Source organism: Penicillium solitum (assembly GCF_028829755.1).
Source record: "Penicillium solitum strain IBT 25940 chromosome Unknown utg000003l_segment0_segment0, whole genome shotgun sequence".
NCBI classification, from domain to species: Eukaryota; Fungi; Ascomycota; class Eurotiomycetes; order Eurotiales; family Aspergillaceae; genus Penicillium; species Penicillium solitum.
In genome coordinates, this window is record NW_027072123.1 from 2,657,028 (window position 1) to 2,676,441 (window position 19,414).

At 48.0% G+C, this 19,414-nt stretch overlaps 9 protein-coding genes across 9 annotated transcripts; 6 read left to right on the plus strand and 3 right to left on the minus strand.

Moving 5' to 3' along the window:
- Positions 1-28: 28 nt before the first annotated feature.
- N7455_004928 (Zn(II)2Cys6 transcription factor) lies at positions 29-2,218 on the plus strand (the record flags this gene model as incomplete). The annotated part of the gene is made up of 3 exons (XM_065604919.1): positions 29-787; positions 839-1,542; positions 1,600-2,218. The coding sequence occupies 3 exons, from the start codon at positions 29-31 to the stop codon at positions 2,216-2,218; spliced, it is 2,082 nt and encodes a 693-aa protein (XP_065461819.1).
- A 532-nt stretch (positions 2,219-2,750) lies between these two features.
- On the plus strand, positions 2,751-3,431 carry N7455_004929 (GNAT family N-acetyltransferase; the record flags this gene model as incomplete). Its single annotated transcript, XM_040961353.2, has 1 exon — positions 2,751-3,431. The coding sequence occupies one exon, from the start codon at positions 2,751-2,753 to the stop codon at positions 3,429-3,431; it is 681 nt and encodes a 226-aa protein (XP_040808204.2).
- Positions 3,432-4,556: 1,125 nt separating this feature from the next.
- On the plus strand, positions 4,557-4,956 carry N7455_004930 (uncharacterized protein; the record flags this gene model as incomplete). Its single annotated transcript, XM_040961376.2, has 2 exons — positions 4,557-4,758; positions 4,823-4,956. 2 exons carry the CDS (start codon positions 4,557-4,559, stop codon positions 4,954-4,956), a joined length of 336 nt encoding a protein of 111 aa, XP_040808191.1.
- Positions 4,957-6,529: 1,573 nt separating this feature from the next.
- On the plus strand, positions 6,530-7,919 carry N7455_004931 (WD40 repeat domain-containing protein; the record flags this gene model as incomplete). Its single annotated transcript, XM_040961389.2, has 2 exons — positions 6,530-6,780; positions 6,848-7,919. The coding sequence occupies 2 exons, from the start codon at positions 6,530-6,532 to the stop codon at positions 7,917-7,919; spliced, it is 1,323 nt and encodes a 440-aa protein (XP_040808159.2).
- A 67-nt stretch (positions 7,920-7,986) lies between these two features.
- Positions 7,987-10,287, minus strand: dbp7 (putative ATP-dependent RNA helicase; the record flags this gene model as incomplete). Its single annotated transcript, XM_040961391.2, has 1 exon — positions 7,987-10,287. One exon carries the CDS (start codon positions 10,285-10,287, stop codon positions 7,987-7,989), a length of 2,301 nt encoding a protein of 766 aa, XP_040808176.1.
- Positions 10,288-10,601: 314 nt separating this feature from the next.
- N7455_004933 (pantoate--beta-alanine ligase PAN6) lies at positions 10,602-11,772 on the minus strand (the record flags this gene model as incomplete). Its single annotated transcript, XM_040961363.2, has 2 exons — positions 10,602-11,683; positions 11,736-11,772. The coding sequence occupies 2 exons, from the start codon at positions 11,770-11,772 to the stop codon at positions 10,602-10,604; spliced, it is 1,119 nt and encodes a 372-aa protein (XP_040808181.1).
- A 341-nt stretch (positions 11,773-12,113) lies between these two features.
- N7455_004934 (lysophospholipid acyltransferase family protein) lies at positions 12,114-14,837 on the plus strand (the record flags this gene model as incomplete). The annotated part of the gene is made up of 6 exons (XM_040961360.2): positions 12,114-12,672; positions 12,731-12,949; positions 13,004-13,259; positions 13,322-14,309; positions 14,367-14,623; positions 14,678-14,837. The coding sequence occupies 6 exons, from the start codon at positions 12,114-12,116 to the stop codon at positions 14,835-14,837; spliced, it is 2,439 nt and encodes an 812-aa protein (XP_040808198.2).
- Positions 14,838-15,732: 895 nt separating this feature from the next.
- N7455_004935 (uncharacterized protein) lies at positions 15,733-16,478 on the minus strand (the record flags this gene model as incomplete). The annotated part of the gene is made up of 4 exons (XM_040961384.2): positions 15,733-15,833; positions 15,889-16,016; positions 16,071-16,235; positions 16,288-16,478. 4 exons carry the CDS (start codon positions 16,476-16,478, stop codon positions 15,733-15,735), a joined length of 585 nt encoding a protein of 194 aa, XP_040808172.2.
- A 1,415-nt stretch (positions 16,479-17,893) lies between these two features.
- On the plus strand, positions 17,894-19,262 carry manF (putative endo-1,4-beta-mannosidase; the record flags this gene model as incomplete). The annotated part of the gene is made up of 3 exons (XM_040961387.2): positions 17,894-18,740; positions 18,795-18,923; positions 18,976-19,262. The coding sequence occupies 3 exons, from the start codon at positions 17,894-17,896 to the stop codon at positions 19,260-19,262; spliced, it is 1,263 nt and encodes a 420-aa protein (XP_040808185.2).
- Between the last annotated feature and the right edge of the window lie 152 nt (positions 19,263-19,414).

The following is a 19,414-nucleotide window of genomic DNA, read 5'->3' on the forward strand; positions in this document are numbered from 1 at the left end:
AAAGCCAAGGTCGCAGTTCACCGGCAATATGAACCTTCGAAATGGAGCGAAGGCGCAGCCGCAGTCGCCCAATGTCAGCACGAGGACATCCACTCCCAAGAGCCAGGCAAGCGATTCACAAAGCACTCCCCGACCTAGGTCCAGACGGAAGAAATCATCAGATGTGCCAGATACCAAAGCTAGAAGGGTACGCACAGGTTGCCTCACTTGTCGTCAAAGACATTTGAAATGCGACGAAGCCGTGGGACGATGTCTCAATTGTCGCAAGTCGGATCGCATCTGTCGACGTGGGGTTCGTCTCAATTTCATTGACACTCAAACTGTGGCACCTCCACACATCATTGCTAGGCCCCCCGGATCGAAAGTGACATTTCGAGACGACTCGCGTTTGATCGCCTCTCTGTATGTGGGAGGATTCGAGATATACCCGCCCGTCCAGCCGGAGAGTCCTGTACAAGAGAATAGACAAGCACACCATGACTTTGACTTTATGGGGGATGATGATTTGACAAATCTCTTTCAGTCTGTGGCACATTCGTTTGACCCGCTGAGCTTTGATGTCCCCCATCCAAATGCAGCGGATTTCGTTGGAACTGATACCTGGCACCAGTCTCACTTGGTACCAGGAGATGAACTTCTCCCGCACGGAACGTCTCATTTCGCGCGGAAACTGGCTGGGAAACATGAATATCATGCTTTTCTTACGGACCCAGAGCAGGTCTCTCTTCTCAGAACTTTCATGGAAGACGTTGGTCCCCGGATGGACATAATGGATGAAATGAACCATGTGGGTAGCATTCCTCGCTCTATATTCTTATAGTTTGCTCACAAAGCGCAGTTTTCCCTTATTCTTCCTGGTTTTGCCATTGGCGAGCCCATATTGCTAAATGCATTTCTCGCGTGTGGGGCCAGACATCGTTCTTTTGTAGACCCTTCTTATGGGGATGAAAAAGCGGCACATTATTATGACGCGGCTACTCGGGATCTTCTAAATTCAATCCATGATCCTAACCGTGACTCTGTACTCTGCGCAACAGCAGCACTTGCCCTAGGCTTCTCCGAAACCATGCAAACCCGATCAAGGCACAATGGAGATCACAATGCAGGCTCCCGAGCTTTGATCCGAGAATGTGGCTGGACTGCCAAAACTCCTGGGCTAGGTGGGGCATGTTTTAGGATCAGCGTCAGTGCAGAGCTCCTGAACTGCATGCGATACAATTGGACATTGTCTTGGGATCCAAACACTTGGGGGGTCAACATGGACATGGATCATTCACAGGCTACCAGTGGGGGCAATCAAGATCTATGGCATCATCGGATCCTTTATATTTTCGCGAGAGTCATGACCTTCCAGGCGTCCTCGCGCTCATCCCACGGTTTAAGTGACGATGCGGCGCGGGCCATCCAGCCCAATGATCAGGAATGGATCACCCACAACAGGTGGTGTGAGCAATGGGCGAAATCCATTCCTAGATCCCTTGTACCCCTCGGCCATCTGCAGCCATGGCAAACAAGTTCCAACTCGGTCTTTCCTGAAGTTTGGTATGTCCTCTATTATCTTGCATTCACCCCGTCCCGTTCGCTAACTCATAAGTTCAGGCTTGCCAATCGATCTGCCATTGTGTCTCGATTATTCTATCACGCCAGTCGTATTCTGTTGGCGAAATCACACCCTTTCCAGTCGGAGTTCGATGAAAATATGCGGAAAATGCGACGCAGCCATGCACACGAAATGTGCGGCCTTATTGCCCACACTACAGACCAGTTAGTACAAAACCATGACGAAATTCCAGCAATTCCCGTGTCTGATAAGTTAAACAGAGGTGTGGCCGATATATCCCTGTGCTTTCTTGTACTTGCTGCAGAGTGCTTAGATACACGGGAAGCCCAAGAGGAGGTACTCGGCATCTTCGATACCATCACTAAAGTGACTGGCAGCAGTGCTGAACCAATCAAAAACGATCTCAAACAAATTTGGAGCTGGACCGATGCTCACCCGCACACGGTGACGCCAGCCCAAATGCACAACCACTTCTATGAATTAGACCCATCTCTATCAGTCTCCAATCACCCAGGCTCGTCTCCAGGCCCACACAACCCTTTGTTGACTGCAGGTGACTTCTCATTGGAGAACCACCCGTATCAAGCATATTATGTGCCACCTCATCACCAACATGCGCTCAATCAGTATCACTATGGGACATTTGATCTGATCTGATGCTTTGGACACTTGGACGAATCATGAATTATTATTGCCTAGCTTCACGCACGTCCACGGTGCTTATACCCTATGAATATCCATGGATTGTTCTTTCTCGGCTGATCAATCCTGAGAATACCTCGAATTGTGGTTAAAATTAAAGACTACCAAACCATTACTTCATCAATTTTTCTCCATATTCATCTTCCCATGTCGGATCCCATATTGCCGGTTCCCAAGAGCTCATAGGCATTGATTCTCCTGCTTCTACTCTCAAGGGATAGACGCGATCAAATCCGTAATAAAACTGGGTCAGGGCTTTGTTCAGGTCTATTCGCTAGCTGATTAGCATATTCATTCAGCATTATAACACCGATAGTGGAGATTTCGAACCTAGAAAAGTGGATCAGCCTCCCCGGTGAGCGATGGATATCGGCCAACTTCAAGTTAGCCGTAGCTTGCCACATCTGAGTCACAAAATTATAACAAATAAATACTCAATGGGCACTATACTGTGATGGAATACACATCCTAATTTCAAGTCTTTTCTATGGCTTCCACCTATACATACTCATTCTTCCGGGTCTCTAAGATAGACGGAATCGATGTCTCCGCTCAAAAATATCGAGACCTACGCTTAAAGGCGTTGAAGACTTCACCAGACTCTTTCTCATCTACTTATGATATCGAAGCGGCCTTCGCCGATGCCGACTGGGTAGATCGTCTCACTCTTCCCGATCGAGAACTCTTTATTTGTGCCGCAACACCACTCAATCTTAAGCCGTCATCTCCCGATAGCACCCAATGGATCGGCCAGGTAACTCTGCGAGGACCTTCATCCAGGGCTGGTTTCGAGTTACCTGCGGAAGCTGGCCAACCACCACAGAAATCCGACGAAGAGGAAGAGCGATGGCAGATGCTGAGCTTGTTTACGCTCCCGGAACATCGCGGTCACGGACTTGGGGGCAAATTGTGCCAGGAGGCTATCAATCATCTCGGTTCATACCGGTCAATTCCTCGTCAAGTCCAAGTGCGGCTCATCGTCAAGGCAGGAAATGATGTCACGGTGGAATTGTACCGACGTCTTGGGTTTACGCACGCGGGGAGGGCGACTCTTGTTGAAGCTCTCATCGCAAATGGAGATGAGAATCTTCTTCCGAAGGATCTGAGCTCAGCGAAGTATACGCAGAGAAAAGGGCTGATTATGATGTCTCGTATATCGCGCTCATGAATTGTTTATAGTAATAGACTATGTTACCCGTTATTTGGATTATATGCTGTGGGAAAAGCCATGGATGGATCATCCACTACTAATTAGTCTTCTCATTGGTCACCCTTATTTTACATAGAACTTTGGAACGTTCCATCTACTTCAGTACTAGTAAGACACGATATTATAAGGATTATGCAGTATTGAAGGTGTATTGAAGATATCCGCCGTGGATCTTCAGTTTGTCACTGCTCTCCTTCACTAGTACGGCATGCGGCATTGCAAACCAGCTGCTACCCCATTTAACCGCTGGTTTCATCCACCAAAACTACATCAGCTACGGATTTCAAACTCTGCCAAGAAAGGTTGGCAAAGCCATTTAGTTGATTCTTGGGACGCTAGTTGATTGATATCTCTTATGTAGCTATTCAGTTAGCAAAGTACGCCCGCAACCCAGACCCAACATGAACAGGCCCTCAAACGTCTGCTTCGCTACCTGCTGGGTACTATTGACTAATGCATTTGGTTCGACTAACAACTTCCTCCGTTCAGATACTAAAATACTAATCATATTAGTCCTCACTCCGTAAGTGGGTTTTCAATCTCTGGTTACGCCTTTCACTTTGCCGATGGTCCTATTTCCTGTGGTTGTAAAAAGCAAACTTGTGTTGCACTTTCATTAACTAAATCCGAGTATATCGCCCAGGCATTACTAGCTCGTATATTCAAACAGAGTACCGGTCTTTGGAAGAGTCGAAGATGATGAGCAGGTGCTGACTTTGGTTCATTGAGTAGCCACCTTCTCGCGACTTCTAGTTGAGCCTCACACTTGAGCCTCACACTTCTATTGCTTGCCACAATAGACAATACCTCGTGGCTTATGACTTCATACGTCGAGCTAGTTAATACTTTGAACAATAGATCATAGCGACGTATGTTTGCCATGGACTTTGAATTACATACCCCATACGTCAGAACAGTTGGATAATAAGTAGCACAGCCAAGCTCTGACTTTGTAATGACCGGTATGAATAACAGGTTTTTGGATTCTTCTAACAGCTGGTATATTTTAAGGACGCCTCTATTTCCTTTCCGGGTATATTATATTACGTTGAAACATTGGACATAAGTCACTCAGATTACAACATGTCGAACCCTACCGAAAGAGCCGCAGAAGATAATTACGAGAGAGAAAATGATCCTTCACCCGTGACCGAGGACTTCGCAGAGAATTCATATGCCGGAGAGCCCAAGTCAAACTTGAGAGATCAAGTCCCTGTCCAAGAAGATGAACAGTCATTTGAAGATCCAATGCAACCTCCATATTCCAATTCTGATCAGCAGCTTGGTAAGTCCATGTTATTTCCCGAGGTGAATTCTAAAGTATCAGGCCACTAACTCAGAGGGTCTAGAGGAGGATGAAAGGGAAGCGATCAACAAGTCTAATATCATGAGGGGAGATCGTCTCCGTCATGCAAAGCCTAGATCCACGAACAAGTACAATGAGGGGCCAGATGAAAGTGATCTCCCAGCCGGGCTTGAGTGATTTGAAATCGTTCTTTATCAATTTGTACGGGACACCCAAACCGGATTATCTTACTCTGTGATAGTGTAAAACTGCAGAATATATTCTTGAAAGCACATAAAATATCGATACGGTGTGCTCTACTGTATTCCGTAGATATGTAGATATTAACGATCTTAGCAAAGTAAACAGGTAGACAATCTTTATATCCTGTTCTAGAGACGGATGCGTGATTTATAGAAAGTTAATAGTAGCGGAAAGGCTATATACTAAAGACTTATTGGTAACGGCTTTTGTCTTGACAGAGCAGGGAACAGAAATATAAAATGATATCTTAGCACTATGTCAGTATCGCCGCGGACCATCTTCCATCGGGGAATATTACTAGCATCCTGTTAGTAGGAACTGGGCTGCAGGGTCCAATGTTGTTTTGTACTTTAATATAGCTCAATTATAAGACCCGAATTTGATCGGACGGGTATTGATGTAAGGAGAATGAACGTTCGACTATGACCTCAGGGTCTGATGGTCCAGGTAACCGAGGGGGGTGGTGGCATACGAAGTTTCTCGGGAGCCTGTTCCCAAGTTTGATGAATCCATTGACGAAAGTTGCGCTCATAGTTGATGCGGTTTCCGGATCTTATTTTCCATCCAGTCCTATTGGGAATCGAAGTCTCTAATATATGGGCGGTTTAATATGTCTTCAGAAGCTACACATAGTTATCTTCACCACTTACTCTTTGGGATAGTTATATTCTATCATAACCTTGTAGACTCTGTGGGTAGACATAGAATACTCTGTGCCTTGTACCTAAGTGTTATCCGATACTGATATTATTAGACCCTCTATACTAAGCGAAGCAAGAGTCCTTTACATGGAAGTCTGCTCTTTCGATATTATAGCTAGGCTTTCAATACATTTCTTTTATTTTATATTTGTCGAACTTCCTTTAGTTCAGGCTTGTCCATCTGGGAGACACAAGTTTTACTGCCTGTTGAAATACTAAGTTGGTCATACTATGTCAATTGCGTGGTTTATAGAATGCTGGGTTCATCCGGTAGTAGTATACCTAAAGAGTCCGTATTGTGAATGATCACATATTCATCTGTCACACTGCAGGACTACTAGTATGTACATAGTGTTTTGGTCTGATTTTGATATTATGTTTTGCCTTGTAGTATTCTTTTTCGCCCTTAATTTTGTGAATTGCAATTAGATGCATGTACTTTATCAGGGATTGTTGAAGTAGTATACAATTCACTGTATAGGACCGATGATCAAAAAGCGGCAAGAGGTTACTAAAGCGGCAAGAGACCAACCGTATATGTTGTACGTCGCCTCAAGCCACTACTCCAAGACTTGTTGGCCAGCGCGTTTTCTTCCTGCATTTTGAAATTTGAACCCTTTTCGCTTTTTGTTCTATTACTGGCGGTCATGCAAACCATCAAGATCTAAAAATAGACGCCAAAATAGATCATGTCCAAAGGTGAGGCTGAAGTGTGGCGGTGTAAACAGGCAATTCCACAGGGCACCTCCGCCGGTACAAGATAGAAGATATCGATATCAACAAGCAACAACCACAAAGCATTTGGGATGGACACCAAATCAGTTCAAGCTCAATCTCCAGCTACCCCAATATACATCCTTCGTGGACATGCTTCTCCGATTCATGCCCTGCACATCTACAGCCAGAATTTACGGCTTGTCTCCGGCGACGCTAATGGCTGGATCGTTGTTTGGAACCTGGTCACCAAACGCCCCGTGGCGGCATGGAAGGCCCACGAGGGAGCCATTTTGGAGGCCAGAGGCTCTGATGCTGGATCAGGTGCAACTGAGATTTACACGTATGATGATTCATCCACCCCGCTCTAGCACCGGGGGTATCGGCCATCCTACTAACATCTGCAATAGACATGGCCGCGACCACAAACTATGTGTGTGGAAGCTTCGACCAGAGGACGAATCTTTCCTCGATAAAACGCTTCCAGTGGATGCGACGGAGTCCGCACCGGCAGGAAGTAAAGCCCAGCCGTGGTTACTCCATTCCTTGCCTGTGAATGCGCTCAATTTCTGTGCATTCTCAATGGCATTTGTGAATTCAGATGGCCTTTCTGAGTTTCCATCCCGATCCGGAAAACCAGAGAACACTCTCTTCGCAGTACCCAATGCCTTGGACTCTGGTGGAGTTGATATCTTCCACCTACCATCTGAGCGCAGAATCAGTACTATTCCTTCTGATCAATCGACCAAAACTGGAATGTTGATGGCTGTAAACCTCATCGTGTCACCTTCTGGGGAGCTCTACGTCGCCTCTGCATATGAAGATGGTCATGTAATGGTCTTCGTTCATCCTGAAGCTCTCAAATCGGCCAGTCTTGAGCGTGAGTATATAAGTAACAACCCTCTGAAATGGGACAAGATTTATGCTGGTCGCCCTCATTCCCAGCCGGTTCTTTCTTTAGATGTCGCCCCTTCCCATGGGTACTTCATCTCTTCTTCTGCGGATGCTCTGATCGTCAAACACCCCATCCCCAGTATAGGGTCTGCTGGTTATATCCCTACCGCTGGCTACAAAGAAGAATCTCCCTTGAAGATTGTCAACACAAAGCATTCAGGCCAACAAGGTCTACGGATCCGATCGGATGGGAAGATATTTGCTACTGCTGGCTGGGACAGCAGGATCCGGGTGTACTCCGGCAAAACCATGAAAGAGCTGGCTGTGCTGAAGTGGCATAAAGATGGTTGTTATTCTGTAGCGTTCGGGGAAACTGAAAGCATATCTTCGTTAGTGCCTTCATCGGCTGAGTCTGCAAAACAAGAACCCGGACATGCAGACCAGGGCGCAGCAGGAGAGATGGCCGTCGACGGACGCGACTACTCTCTTGCAACAGTGCAGCAACAACGGAATCAAAAAGTACAACAAACTCATTGGCTAGCGGCTGGGTCCAAGGACGGGAAGATTTCATTATGGGATATCTACTGAGATAAATGCTAATGCTACAAAACAACCATGCGACCATGCTTTTTTGAAGGAGTCCACAGAGCAAAGATCAAGCCAAGTTGAACTCGTTGGCTCCAGACATATGCTCCCTCATCTTGGCTCTCATCTTGCGAGCAGCCTCGTCCGTAACATTTGTGGATGATGGAGCATCCTCAGCCTTTCTCTTATTGCCTGCAACACCGTTTCGCGCTGCCTTGAAGTCCTTCTTGGTGTCTTCTTGTCCAGGCCGCAGACCAGGGACGTTGATTTTGCCTGGTCGGTCACGCAGAGCGAAGCTCTTCGCAAGATGACCCAAGTGGAGTTCCTTAATGTTGAACATGCTCCGTTCAGCTGAGGTGTGGGTTGCGTAGGCTCGGACATGAGACTGGAACGCCCGTCGAGCCATTTCCAAATAGTCTGGGTTATCAAGTGCCCAACGCTCCACGTCTATCTGCCAATCGGTTGTCTTTTCCTCCCAGTTCTTCTTCTTGTCGTTGCCGCCAAAGCCACGCTTGAGAATCTCGTTTGCATCAGTGCGGGTAAGCGCCTTGCCTCCATCGCGGTAGCCGCGCTTTAGGACTTCGACATAGTTCTCCTCGCAGCCAGGCTGGAGGAAGACGAGGGCACGACCGTCTCGTCCCACACGGGCAGTACGACCAATACGATGAGTATGGTCATCAGAGCTGAAGGCCGGGTCGTATTCGACAACCAAGTCCACGTTGGGCAAATCCAGACCACGCGAAGCCACATCAGTACAAATCATGACACAAGCCTCAGTACTGCGAGAGAAAGAGCCGAGGGTAGCGGTTCGAACATTCTGGGGAAGGGAGCCGTGCAGTCGATGCAAGATGACCGGATTCGTCGGGGTCGAAAAGGCTCTACCAGGAGCAATAGTGCCGTGGGCTGAAAGTTTTTCCTTTTCTTCATCTTTTTCATCTTTTTCGTCTTTCTCATCCTTTCCATCCTTTTCTTCTTCGTCGCTCTTCCTTTGTTGCTCGCGGTCTTGATTCCTCGAGAATAGCTCGAAATGGAAATCGACCACGTCAGCGCAAGACATGAAAACAATCGCCTTCATCACTGATCCCTTCCGCATGAACGTCCTCTTCAAGTAGGCTGTTAATGAGACTAGACGTAGCTTAGCTGGAACAATCGCGTATGATTGCTTGAGCTGGGCGGGGACGCGGAATGACTCTTCCTCCTCCTTATTTGACTTCTCATCATCCTCGTCGGACGGGTCAGCCTTGATGTGTACCGCATCCTTCAAACTGATTTCTCCCAGCTTTTGGACATTCATCTTCAGCGTAGCAGAGCACAGAATTGTCGTCCTACGTGTAGGAACACCGGGAACGCGACTCGGCCGTTGTCTAGCGTCGAGTTTCTTGACAATGCCTTGCAACTCCTCCTCGAAGCCCATGTCCATCAAGCGATCACCCTCGTCAAGCACGAGCCACCGCACATTGCTGACCTCCAACGCTTCCGTATTGTCGAGATGGTCTACCAATCGACCGGGTGTTGCGACAAGAATGTTTAATCCTTTTCTCAACCGTGCCTTCTCTGACTTTTTCTTCTCTCCACCAATCACAGTTCCGCACACAATCCAGTTCGCGCAACGCAAGATGTTCTCCAACACGACGGAGATCTGCTTGCACAGTTCACGGGTAGGTGCCAAAATAATAGCGAACAATCCACTGTCTCGGTGGACTTGGGTATCGGTATGCTCGTTCTTCGCTTTTGAAAGATCCATAATCCGCTGCACCAGCGGCAGAAGATAAGCCAGAGTCTTTCCGGAACCAGTTTCGGCCTGGATGAAAGCATCGCTTTCCTCCTTAAGCAATTGTGTAATTGAGCTTGTCTGGATAGCCGTCGGCGCCTTGAGCTCGAGCTTCGTCAGCAGATGCGCCGCAAGATTAGGAGACAGGCCTAGATTCGTAAAAGTATCCAGCCCGTCGATCAGCGGCGCATTAGTCGGCTTCGCATCTTCTGCATCTCTCTCCTCCTTGGGTTCTTCGGGATTGCGCGCTTCGGGGTTGCTACTAAAGAGCGAGGAAATGAACTGGCGGGGGTCTCGTGGATGTTGCTGTGGTCGTCGATCACCACCAGAGCGCGGGGCGCTAGGGCGATTGAACGAGTCTGTGTCTTCAGTCCTTTGTCTTTTCACGGGCCGTGTACCGAGTTGAATCTGGTTCGGGTTCTTGGATGCCGCATTGCGCGCAGCTGCTTCTCCATCTCCGGGTTCTTTCTCGGATACTCGGTGGGCTGAGCGCTTCTTTGCGGTCAGTCGGTCTCGCCATGTTCCTCCTTTGAACTTCGCTTCAGGCTTGATGACACTGTCACCAATGCTAAAGTTCATAAGCATTCCATCGTCGGCCATTTTGAAAGATGGTGATCCCCGGTGAAAATGGAGGGGAGTTGTGAAAGTTTTTGTTGGACCGGCGATCCAAAAGCTTTCGAGACTTTTTTTCGGCGCCAAGACTTCCAGGCTCTCAGGCAAATTTTCTCCGCCCTAAGGATTTGCCCTACTTTGTTTACATTGAACTGCGAAAAGAAATGGAGAGATATAGTTGAATATTTGACGTCTATCTTGCTTTTTGGGGAATGTTCTTGAGGAATGTATGTAAATGGCTTGCTTGCACACCGTGCTATGCTAAAGTGTTAAATGTTCATTACTGGGTGTTTGATATGGTATCAAGCACGAGGACCGAAAATGAGGTTGTCAATCAGTCGCACAGGGACTTTTCCATCGCCCAATCCACAGTCTTCGCCTGGTTTGGACTCTTCCAGCGGTGCCATCTTGAATGCGGTACTCAGAACGGCGCCCTTGGCTGGGTCGACGACTTCCAGCTCGTCAAGGGTGTCAGGATCGGCGAGAGAAATGTAGTCGACCTCATAAAGTGCTCTCTCGGATGGTGAAAGGGATTGTTGTGCGGAAAGGACAGAATCTGTCACCTTGCGAGCAGCCCCAAGGATATCTGCCCGGCTGTTCTTGCCGCCCAGATATACTTCTTCGGCAGCTTTCAGCGCCTTGTAGATGGTGAGGCCGACAGTTCGTCTCCGGTCGCCCAGGTAGACGTTCCGCGAGCTCAGCGCCAGCCCGTCATGTTCACGCGTAGTTTCGATGATTCGCAGTTCGGTGCCAACATGGAAATCCTCTATCATACGCTTTATTACCACGGTTTGTTGCACATCCTTCTGGCCAAAGTACACACGATCGGGGGTTGTGATGTTGAAGAGCTTCATGCAAACTGTCGCCACGCCCCGGAAGAATACCGGACGCGAGCCGCCCTCCAGTTTAGTGGACAGCGGGGTAATTGTGACAAACGAGCCGTATCCATCAACCTCTGACGAAGGAGGCAGACCAGGGTACATGACCTTCGAGGTCGGTGCGAAGATGGCAGTGATGCGCCCGGCACTTGCACTATTTTCTCCCAATCGCTCGAGCTCCTCATTCAGCTTTTCCAATTTCTCAACATCGGTATCCCAGGTGCGAGGATAGCTGGACAAATCTTCCGTGACTCCAAATTGTGTGGGATTGACGAAGATGCTGACGAAAATATCTGTATTCTCGCGAGCAGCTTGTCGAATTAGGGAGAGATGACCCTCATGGAGTGCACCCATGGTAGGAACAAAGCCTACACTCCGGTCCTTCTGCAACAATTGGCGCCGGAGTCCCCGGATTGAGGGAACATCGCGGAAGACTTGAAAGCTGGATGGTTGGCGAACAGATTGCGAAGCCGCGGTCGCGCCGGGAAAGAGGGATGAAGCCGTCGCTGGGATAAAGTGAGCTTATCTGGAGCTAGAATTTCCACAAAAGAGACATACTCGAAAACGACCTCGCTCCATTGACCAAGCGAGACATGCTTGCCTAATATATGATGAATAATCTCAATACAAGATGCACGTCAACGTCAACGTCTGAGAAACGTGGTATGAGAGCTCCGGGCTCCTCTCAGTCAGGATCACGTGACCCTGCCTCGGCCCATTTCTGGGGAAACCCGAAAAACATCCGGGGGGCGATCTACCGTTTGGTTGGCGCTTGAGAGCTTGGGAGGGGGGGAGTTCAAGCTATGATTCGGTCCCGCACCTCTTCGCTTTTGAGCTTCCCATCTGATTTCTCTTCTCCTTTTCTTCCATGGACCTAGCCTTGTTTTCGTGAGCTGACCTGAAGTATAACCAATTCTCGCCCTGCCCCCTTCTAAAATGCCGTCTCGCAAGTCGGCTATTGCCGATGACCACTCGGCACCAGATCTGGAAATCGTCAGCTCAAAGTTGACAATCCACCCGTCAGGTTTCACTGGAGGTCCAGAAACCCAAGATGAACAAATCACCGAACGCAACCTTGTCCGCCATATGGCGCGATTTCGCGAGAACCCCTTCGACTTTCTCCGCGAAGTGAGCCTGTACATGTCCGGCACGGGCTGGCGTGCATATGACGAACCTATCGGCCAACCGATCTTCTATTCAGGCTTCTCCGAAAGGATGAAGACCTCCATATTGAGCAGCCTGCTCCTGCAAAACAAAATCACTGAATTGGCGAATGGTCGACTCGTGGTCGAAGAGAAGGAAGGATTGCTGGCAATCAATGAAGGTATAACACTGGACGACAAACGAGCCCGTCGCCGGACGGAGATTGAAGATAATCTTCGGGAAGTTGTGGATACAATGATGGAAAACATGATTTGCAAGATGGAAAGCAAAACATTTATTCGGAGTGCTTATTATATGTGCACGCAGCTCTTGACTCGCGCGTACCATCAAGGTAAATTTCGTCTGTTATACTTCTATCACGAGTCAATGCTAAACGAGATTCACCTTAGGCATCCACGTATCTAGCGAAGAAGTCTTACGTTTAAGATCTGTAGCCGAAACTGCTGCCAAGAAGAAGCAGTCGATTGTTTTCCTGCCTTGTCACAAGTCCCATGTGGATTATGTCTCCCTGCAACTTATCTGTTACCGTCTCGGCATTTCTTTGCCAGTCATTGTCGCGGGTGATAATCTCAATATCCCGTTGCTGGGCGCTTTCTTACAACATGCAGGTCGGTTGCGAGACAATATCCTGTTACCTTTTAGCTATTACTAACCTTGTGTAGGCGCTATGTGGATTCGACGCAGCTTTGGAAATGATCCCTTGTACAATACTGTCGTGCAAGCTTATATCGACACCCTCCTTCAACAAGGCTTCAACTTCCAATGCTTCATCGAAGGCGGTCGCTCCAGAACTGGAAAACTGCTTTCACCTAAGTTTGGAATCTTGAGTTTCATTACGGACAGTATACTATCAGGTCGGGTTGAAGACCTCATCATCTGTCCCGTTAGCACTCAATACGACAAGGTCATTGAGACTGAGTATGACACCCCGCTGGCACTCCAACCCTTTTGATGAACATTGACATTAACCCATTCCCTAGGTCATACATCAGCGAGCTCCTTGGTCAACCGAAAGCAAAGGAGAACTTGGCTGATTTCATTTCTTCATCCTCGGTTTTGTCCCTGAAGCTAGGCCGAGTGGATGTTCGTTTCCACGAGCCATGGAGTCTTCGAGACTTTATTGGCCAGCAGCTCACGCGACTAGATCGCCCCAGCACCGACATCAATAACAAACTTAGTTATACTGATCGAGGCCGCATTCTAAGAACATTCGGTTATCGGGTTCTGTCCGATATCAACGACGTGTCTGTGATGATGCCAACTGCCCTTGTGGGAACCGTGCTCTTGACTTTACGCGGCCGGGGAGTTGGAAAGGCTGAATTGGTACGCCGATTGGACTGGCTCTGCGACCGGGTGCGAGCCAAAGGTGGCAGGGTCGCGCATTTCTATCGCTCGCCAACGGAGACGGTTGTCGACCGTGCGCTAGAAGTCCTAGGACCCAAACTTGTTGGTGTGATTTCAGGTCTAGTCGAGCCAACATACTATGCGGTGGATCGTTTCCAACTTTCCTTCTACCGGAACATGCTCATTCACCTTTTCATCACTGAAGCGCTAGTGTCTGTAGCTATGTACACAAAGATCAAGCAAGGTGGCGGACCCGCCAATCAAAGAATCACCTATGGGGATTTGAAGAAACAGGTCTCATTCCTATCTCAGATTTTCCGCGGTGAATTCATTTTCCCGCCTGAGGGCTTGGCTCACAACTTGGATAAAACTTTGCGTGGGCTGGAGAAGGATGATGTGATCAAAATCACCCGTGACGAGTCCGGGACACCAGTTTACGTTGAATTGAGCGAGTCTGAGCGACTATGTGGTCGCGAGAACTATGACTTCTACTGCTTCCTAATCTGGCCTTTCATCGAGGCGTCTTGGCTTGGCTCAGTGTCCCTTCTTGGGCTGACACCGCCTCTCGATGGACCGAAGGAGGTTTGGATCGACTCTAAGAAAGCACAGGATAGTGCTCAGATTGTGAGTTTTTCTTCCCCCGGCCCATACCGACCATTTCATTAATATTCACATTCGCAGCTCGGTAAAACGTTATACCACCAAGGTGACCTCTCCTACTTCGAGGCCGTCAACAAAGAGACCCTCAAGAATTCTTATCAACGATTTGAAGAAGAGGGGATTATCCTAGTTGCGAAGAACAAAGGATCGCGTGCCGGTCCGTCTCTCAGGCTGGCTCCTGAATGGGAACCTCGGCGTGATGAGAATACTGGGAAGGTTATGGCCGGTGGCCGACTATGGGACTTTGTTGAATTGATCGCACAGTCCCGTCGCGAGGGGTGAGTCCATTCTAATCACACCATCTCCGCCAATATACGACTAACCTTTCACAGCAAAAACCGACGGGATGGTGCAACTGTTTCCTCGCGCGTTCTTACCATGTCTGATATTGTCGGGCGCAAGCTGTTCCAAAATGCCGCGGCTCCGGTGCCTGCCGATGTATCGTCCCGGAAAATGCGCCGGAATGCAATTGGAACTGAGGCAAAGCTCTAGTCATTCCCTTTTGATACCCATTTGCGTACATTGTACAGGCTGCTTTTACATCTACCTCATCTTGCATAGTGTCAGATTTATAGTTTTAATACACATACTTTCGCAAACATATCCTAGGTGTATGAGATTTATGAGATGGGGATATCATACCGATCAGACTCATCCAACCAGAGCCCTCAAGCGGAATTCGTTAACTATATATATCAGCACTTCTTCCGATTATTCTATCCCTTCTTTTCCTTTTAATCCTGTATTCCTTTACACGCACATATATATATATTTGATCCCATTTTCTTCTTTGTCATTCTTTCTTCTTTCACGTACCATTGGTTTTAATGATGAAGTTAATATTGTACAGCTTCGCTACTAGATATAGAAAACCCTGTTCCTCGTACACAAGTGTCATGCGGTCCTATTATTATGGGATCTATAATACTGGCTAAAGGAGGACTCCTGGTACAAAAGTGCGGTCGTCCCTATATTCTAGAATTCTTTACATGTCCCAATCGTACATAATATATTCGTTGAACTCCCTTGATACCAACAATTTATGACAGTGTTAAAGATTTTGCTCAGGTCACAATATGGTCAACTTGAGAATACGACGAGAAAGCGCTCCATTGGGTGCCATAAAGACAGACAAGACATGTATCGATACCAAGGATAACATTTGATAACTACATGGTTTTCTATTTATACACTCAAAGTAGGCCACTCTCCGCGCCAAATCTACCCTCACATAGCGTTGTGGTGTTGTTTAATCACAAAAGAACTAGGTAACAGCCATATTACTTAGAACTTTGGATGGGCCAACGCAACCAGCTTCAGATCCATCATGTGAGCAAAGACTGTAGATAGAATCCAAAGGTGTGGAGGGTTCAAATCCGTGTTTTGCCTAGATGGCAACAACGTCAACCCAGAAGCGAGTATCGTCCGTCTTGTAGGACTCGTTGTTGTCGATCTGCTTCTGAATCCACTGGACAGCCGACTTGTAGTCTGCGAAGGGGTCAGCGTCGCTATCACCATTGTAGCCATATCTTTGAAAACTTACTCTGGATGTCCTGGGTGTAAGGGTTGTTCAGACCGCTAGCACCGTTGCGGTGGCCAGCAAACCACTTGTCGTAGCCGTAGTAGTTCTGGCAGTCCCAGCGGGAGGCGACGTCGGCATAGACATTGGAGCTTTCGGAAGGTAAGTTGTCATTCGAATCATCATATCATCTAGGGATGCCTTACTTGAGAATCGCTCCATCATTCCACTGCGACTCGGACTTTCCAACAAAGCCGTAGCGGGGGGCACAGACGCGGAGCAGACCCCAGTTCTGCTTGAACAGACCAAAGTTTGCTGCGTCGTAGGTCTTGGCGTCACCATAGGGATAGTGGCCGGTGTTCATATCCTCACTGTGATTGACTGTCAATATTATACAGTGGTATGCTATGGTTGGAATCTTACATCTCGAGCATGGCAATGGCGATATCGAGAGTGTTTCCACCAGCCTCGAGGATCGCCTTCTTGTGCCACCCGAGGCCAGAGACGGTGTAGTGACCACGATCATCACGCTTGGCGAGCGCATCGTCGGGGATTGGGGTGGCCAGCACCGTAGCCGCGAAGAGAGCAGCAACACACGAAAGGGAGAACTTCATCTTGAACCGGAAGATGGTAATGTAAATGAGAGAAGTAAAGAATGTGAGAAGTAAAGGATGAGATAATTAAAGAATGAGACTGATCGCTTGAATGAAGTAGCCAAAAGCGAGGCTAAGTCGGGAGGCTTTATACTCGCAAAGCTCGATATACTTTGTTGAACCTGAGTATATCTTCAAGCTCCAAAACTGAGACTTTTTTTTGATTACCCAAATTACCCAATTTCCACATTGTTGATGCTCGTCTCTTCAACATTGATGCCGCCCAATGCCGCCCAACTTGGCCTTGATTCTTCAGCAATCAGACCATTTCCCTCCTTATCCGTGGCCAAATCGAGATTGTTTAACATTGTGGCTTTCTTGACTAGCGTGATTACTCTATAAGTACTCTCCATACTCTTAACATATGAGTGTCTACTTGAGACAATACCGTACATCCGACCAGCCCGAATAAATTATCGATGAATGTTGTCTGATTCTGGAATTGAATTCGAACAGTCGGTGGGGTCTCTCGCACCAAAGTTGGGTGTTTGACCGTTTGACCTTCACGAGGATGTCTCAAACCCTAATTATATCCACTCTACGGAGTACGGAGTACAAGGTACAACATATACAATCTCAAGAGGCTGAAATCAATATTGTTCTCTACGTTGTACAATATTATGTATAAAGGATATTCTTTCAAAAAATAACATCTTCAGAAAGATGCACCCCACATTCCGCAACGCCATAAACGGTAATCCGGGGGATTTCTCGCCGTACGGAGGGTCCGCATTTGCGCCTTTCCATGCGTTGACGGGGGTCTTGGGAGTCAAGAATTCAGTTAACGGCCTTTTTTTTAAAAAAAAAAGCTGACCTTTGAGGTTTAGATCTGTGATTTTCAGGTTCGAGACTCCGTTTAAGCTTTGTGTTCAATTCGATTTATGCCCCTTTAGACGGAAATTACCCGATTCGGCACGGGTTGTGTTGAGAATCTTAGGAGGTCCGCCTTGATCGACCTGAGTAGGGTTAAAGTGGGGTTGACTCTTTAATTAATTTCCTTCAAGGACTAACACTAACTAGTTAGCACTGATTCATGTACGGAGTACAGTGGGGCGCGATTGATAAAACAATTGTCAGCGGATAAGGTGGAAAATTCCGATAATCCCGGGCATAACTGTCGATCTGTACTCTGTCTGTTGTGTGTCTCGATACTCCGTATTCTTTTCGACAAGTTGTCACCAAGATTCTGAAAAATTATTGAACTAGGGTTTCAAGGGGTCCTTGTGAAGCCTTGGAATTATAGAGATCAACAATAGGATAGTCTCCGTCCAGATGGAGGTATAAAGTAGCTCGCAATGCCTTCAATTCCAGTCATATCCAGATCAACAACATTCTCTACAACCTTCTCACTCTTCGTCGTTCTTTTGTAATACAGAATGCGTTCCGTCTCTTCCCTCGTTATTCTCTCCGCGGTAGGAGCAGCTTCCGCGCAGCTTAGCTCGGCTTCGTCTAGCTCGGCTTCGTCTGGCTTGGCTTTAACTAGCTCGGCCGCAGTAACAACTTTCTCGACTGCTATTTCTGCAATCGGACGGCCTACACCTACCGTGTCTCCAGCTTCGTCTGCAGTTTCGTCCACTCCTCTGGGCACTGTTCACGCCACTAGCCGCAGCTCTTTTGCCAAGGTGGATGGTCGTAAGTTCAACATTGATGGCGAGACCAAGTACTTCGCTGGAACGAACTCGTACTGGCTGCCATTCCTGACCAACGATGCGGATGTCGACTCCGTCTTCAAAAACCTGAAGGAGTCCGGTCTCAAGATTCTTCGAGTTTGGGGTTTCAACGATGTGAACACTGTCCCGGCGGCTGGTACTGTCTACTTCCAGCTCCATGACAAGGCCACCGGTACTACTACCATCAACACTGGTGCTGATGGTCTGAAGCGTCTTGATTACGTTGTCTCCGCTGCCGAGAAGTACGGCATCAAGCTTATCATTCCCTTTGTGAATTCCTGGAATGATTATGGTGGCATGAATGCCTACGTCAATGCCTACGGTGGCAGCAAGACGGAATGGTACACCGATGCGAAGATCCAGAGCGTGTACCAGGCGTACATCAAGGCCGTTGTCTCTCGCTACAAGACTTCCTCTGCCGTCTTTGCGTGGGAGTTGGCTAATGAGCCTCGCTGCTCGGGCTGCGACACCGACATCATCGCCAACTGGGTAGCCAAGACTTCTTCCTACATCAAGTCCCTTGATTCTAACCACATGGTTACTACCGGTGAAGGTTTGTATTCCCGATATACGCAAAACCGTTGATATATTCTAACTAGTAATATAGAGGGCATGGGCCTAACTGTCGGATCGGATGGTTCTTACCCTTACGGTACCTCCGAAGGCAACGACTTCGCCAAGAACCTTGCGGCTCCTGATATTGACTTTGGAGTGTACCACCTCTACGTGGCCGACTGTAAGAATAACCTCCTAGAATTCTAAACACACAGCATGCTAACCCATCCTAGGGGGTATCACCGATAACTCCTGGGGCAACGAGTGGATCGAGGCCCATGCCAAGATCTGCGACGCCGCTGGAAAGCCTTGCCTGTTCGAGGAATATGGTATCAAGAACGACCACTGCTCAGCCTCGCTGAAGTGGCAGAAGACCGCCCTGGCTACCAACGCTGGTGATCTCTTCTGGCAGTATGGCGAGCAGCTGTCCTCCGGTGCCTCTCCCAATGACGACTACACCGTCTACTATGGCACCGACGACTGGAAGTGCGCTGTTGCTGACCATGTCAGCCAGATCTAAGAGGTGAGATGTCTGGATACTGTGCTGGGGGATCGATCTGCGCGGGTATCAGTTGGATTCTTCAATCTCTGGTTTTGTTCATTGCCAAATAGCTCCATTCAACTCATCTAGGGGATGCATGTCGCTGGCGATGCATTGCTCCCCTTTGTGCT